Source organism: Ochotona curzoniae, unplaced genomic scaffold, assembly GCF_017591425.1.
Source record: "Ochotona curzoniae isolate NIBS_2020 unplaced genomic scaffold, NIBS_Ocur_1.0 contig_4877, whole genome shotgun sequence".
Classification (NCBI taxonomy): domain Eukaryota; kingdom Metazoa; phylum Chordata; class Mammalia; order Lagomorpha; family Ochotonidae; genus Ochotona; species Ochotona curzoniae.
In genome coordinates, this window is record NW_024466409.1 from 1,244,243 (window position 1) to 1,248,551 (window position 4,309).

Consider the following 4,309-nt stretch of genomic DNA (forward strand, 5'->3'; position numbering starts at 1 on the left):
TGATGATATTTTCCTTCCCTCTGCTTTCCATTTCTTTGTTTGCAAGCTAGAAGGTTTCAGACGCAATTGCATGAATACAGCAAATGGGTATAAGGGGGTATTTTCTTCTACAGTATACCTCAGGCTTCTGGTGAACAGCCATACTTTACATATAGACAGTATTGAAGTACTGACAATCTTGGAGCCAAATCCATACAGTGTCATCTTAAGAAAAGAGCATCATGACAACATTTCTAAATCCCAGGAAAATGTTAGATAAGTGATAGGAGAGAAGTATGTGATGGTAGTGCTCGTAGTCATGTTGTGGGGGGCATGAACTTTTGTGGTCATCTTAAGTAGTAGTTCCTCTTTCAGGTGTATGGAAAGTGTGATGTGTCATCATATCATGGATAAATGTCTCCCAATGACTTTTTAGCAGCCCAGTTTCCTGGGGTGTTTTTATGCATGTATAGATTCTGCATAAGACATTATTTTTTACTAAACTCAACTCAAGGGTTAGAGATAACAGATCCAATGCATTAAGAACCAAATTTTATAACAGCCAAGGCCTCTGTCTCATGACTGGACATAATTCTCAGCCAATATCATGTGAGTAATGAATAGGCAATACGATTTTAGCCTTGCTTCATGTAGAAGGCAGTTACAAACAGGTGATTTATGGTTTTTGGAAGATTCTTTCCATTGCAATAAAATTGCAAATAAAATCATTTAAAAAGAAATAGAGGAATAAAAAAAGCTATTGATAATGTCAACAATGATGGAAATGGTCTTATTTCACTCATTTTTTCTCGAGCAAGAAAAGTCAGATTACAGTTAGTCTTCTGGAAGACGGTGAGAAGTTATTGAGTTGACTCAGATACATGCAGCTGAGTGATGGTCAAATACCATGAGGTAAAACAGGCAGTGTTGACTTTCAAAGTCGTGATAGACTGACAAGGGCAGAGGTTCTTCATCACCACCCCAGGCTTCCTTCTCATTCATCATCCTCAGGGTTGCCCTCCAGAGCCCTCTCAAGAACCAACTTTAGGGGCTGCCTCTTCTGTTGCCGAAAGGAGCCAACAAAAAAGTAAATGATGGGGTTGACACAGCTGTTAACACTGGAGAGAACAGCTACAATCAAGTGAATTATGCTAAAATATTTAAAATTTAAAGGTATATTATTAGTTACGATGAGCAAGAAAAGGCCAAAGGGCAGACCACAGAGGAGGAAGACCAGCACTGTGAGCAGGACTGTCACATACAGTCTGCTCAGCTGCACGCGGTGTGATCCCCTGAGGACTCTAACCAGCAGGGCCAGGCTGGAACCCAAGAGAACCAAAAATAAGAAAATCAGCCAGGAGGCTAGGGTGTAATTAATTTTGTTACACTGATATTCATCATGGTGCTTAGACTGTCTAATACAGTAGATACATTCCAGGAGGTTCAGTATCAGCGCCAGGGCCCAGAGCAGGGCACACACAACAGCTGATGAGCTTGTAGAACGATGGCAGTGGTACCAGATGGGCCACAGGACAGACAGGCAGCGCTCGGTGCTGATGGCGGTGAGGATGCTCAGGTCCACGGTGTAAGGAAAGAATGTCACATGCAACAATATAAATAGGACATAGGCAGAGATGGAGGAAATATGGAAAAACTGGATGGAAAGAAGCAGGTGATCTATAATGAGACAGCAGAGCAAGAAGAAGTCGGCCAGAGCCAGGTTGAGGATGTAGACATTGAAGGCGTTTCTGCGCATGCGAAAGCCCAAGAGCCACAGTACAGTTGCATTTCCTCCCAGCCCAATCAGAGCAACGATAATAATCAGTGAGCCAAGGATCAGGTGTTCCAAACCAAAAGCTTTACCAATGGTCTGACTGGTTCCATTTGTTGGTATGGGTGTTGTTTTCCACGCTGAAACAGTAGAATTCATGCTTGGAATCCCTCCACTGGTGCTCCTGAGAACAGAAAGAGTTGAACTCCTGCTGCAGGATCTCTGATCCTCAGATCCAGGCATGAGAATTCTGTTTCTGCTTTCTAGAGGTGGGGAATGAAGGCTTACATTCATGAGGTAATCCATGAGGAGTTAAGCAATACCTGACCTTGGATTCATACTCAGTTATTGCTGACTTTAAATACCCATTGTAATGCATATCCTGTACATGACATGGAAATATCCTATGTTTCAAGCACTCTACTTCAGCATGCTACAGTTATGTACCCAACTGCTATGCTGTCCTGGGCCAGTTGTGATTTTGCACCCAAATAACTGAGAGGTCCCTGTAAGAAGGTGATGATTGCTTGTTAGTTCACGTGTGAGAATAACAGGACCTTGTTGATTAGATGGGTAGCACTGAAGACAAGAATATCGTTTTTTATCTCACTGGCTTTTAGCTCTGTGTGCTGCACACAGTGTTCTGTGAAGGCAGCCATGAGGAGCACTAACATTGTAGATTAGTAAGGTGGAGGGGAAGATAAAAATGAGAACACATTATAGAATTAGAAAGCTCCTGTGAAGAGCTGAAGATAATTCTGTTGATTATGATCCTTTGTGGAAACAGCTCTGTGCTGCTGAGAATGCAAACTCATGTGCCTGAAGCTGACCACTGAAGTAGGGACTTGATCCGACTTTGCTGAGCACCTAGGAGCACTTTGGTACAGAGGGTGGGGGATGGAAAAGACTGAGCAGAATTACTCAGCAGAGGAGTCTGGAGTAGGCGAGGATGAAGCCTGCGTGTCACTGAAATTAGTTATTGGAAGGGTGGGTAGTTCTGCGGAGGGCATCTAAGTGGTGTGCTGTGTGGAGTGCACTATACAAACATACTCCGTTTTTTTTCCCCAGGATACTTCAATACAGTTTCCTGTGCTGATGCAAACATTTGCACAAGGGGAGACTGAATGGACGTAGAAAAAAGGCAGGTCTTAACATTTAAAGCACAATAATCATGCAAATGTCACTGTAGAAAAGCATCTGCCAGACTCTAAGCACAGCAGGTATTTGAGAAGTTACCAGGTTGTCCGAAGTCTAATTCGCTCAAGAGTCTGTGAGATGAGAATCAGTATTTTCTGCATTTTATAGAGGATGGTATTGAAACAAATCTATGTTTCATTTGACCCTAACTCAGATAGTGTTGATCTGAATGCCACAGAGTTCACCCACTGACCCACTATCCATATCTGCCAACTAAACATGTAAGGTGGGAAAGCAGAGAAGATATTTCAACATTAATTCTACATGGCAATTAAACTTGTGGATGAAAGAAGCAGATGTCTGGTGCAATGTTTTAAGCTGCTGCTTGGAAGTCTTGGCTGCCCGATTTCTTTTCTAGCTTCATATTAATGCATCCTTAGAGGCAGTGGATGACGGCTAAAGTACTTGAATTCCTGCCACTTATGTGGGAGATCTGGATGGAGTTCCAGGTCCTGGCTTTAGTCTTTTCTGGCCTTGGCTACTGTGGGTATTTGGAGAGTGGAAGGAAAACAGAAATCTATAGGAAGATGGAAACCTTGCTGGTGCAAAACTGTAACCAACTGTAGTTTTGTGAGAAACTCCCCAGAATTCAGGGCAAATGTCCTGAAGCAGTTGGAACAGGAAAATTCAGAAAAGGAACTCCCTGATCCTCAAGTTTGGGTAACAAATCAAGGAGATGCACTTTTTTCTAGTTTATTTCCACCCATTCATATGCTGACTCAGGTACCTGCTAATGGCCTGAGGAAAGCAGATGATGACCCAACTGCTTAGGTCCCTGCTGCCAGGAATGAATCCAGAATGAATCTTCTGATTCTTGCCTCCAGCCTGGCCTCACTCTGGCTGTTGTGGTCATCTGGGGAGTGAACCAGAAGATTCTAGATTTCTCTCTCCATGTCTCACTGTCACTGTCAGTGTGTCTATATGTAGCTTTGACTTTTAAATAAACTTTTTTGTTTTAGAAGAATTGCTTTAACATGGGTTCAATTAGGACAGCCAAACTTAACACTGCAAACGTTCACCAGTATGAGTTCCCTTTTAAGTTTCTTTCCTTTTTGATGTGTTTTTGACCAATGTGGCGGATAGCTTTAAAAAAAAGTGAAAAAGAATGGGCCCAGTGTGGTGGCCTGGTGGCTGGCGTTCTTGCCTTGCATGCGCTGGGATCCCATATGGGTGCTGGTTCATATCCCGACTGTCCCTCTTCCCATCCAGCTCCCTGCTCGGAGCTGGACTAGCCTCAGAGGACAGTCAAGGATGGCCCAAGGCCTGGCACTCTGCACCTGCATGGGAGACCAGGAGGAAGCTCCTGGCTCCTGGTTTCAAATTCACTCAGCTCCGGATGTTGCGGCCACTTGGGGAGTGAAT

At 43.5% G+C, this 4,309-nt stretch overlaps 1 protein-coding gene across 1 annotated transcript; it reads right to left on the reverse strand.

The window, feature by feature from the left end:
- Positions 1–973: 973 nt before the first annotated feature.
- LOC121161817 (mas-related G-protein coupled receptor member X2-like) lies at positions 974–1,909 on the reverse strand. Its single transcript, XM_040988447.1, has one exon. The coding sequence runs from the start codon at positions 1,907–1,909 to the stop codon at positions 974–976; it is 936 nt and encodes a 311-aa protein (XP_040844381.1).
- Positions 1,910–4,309: the final 2,400 nt, after the last annotated feature.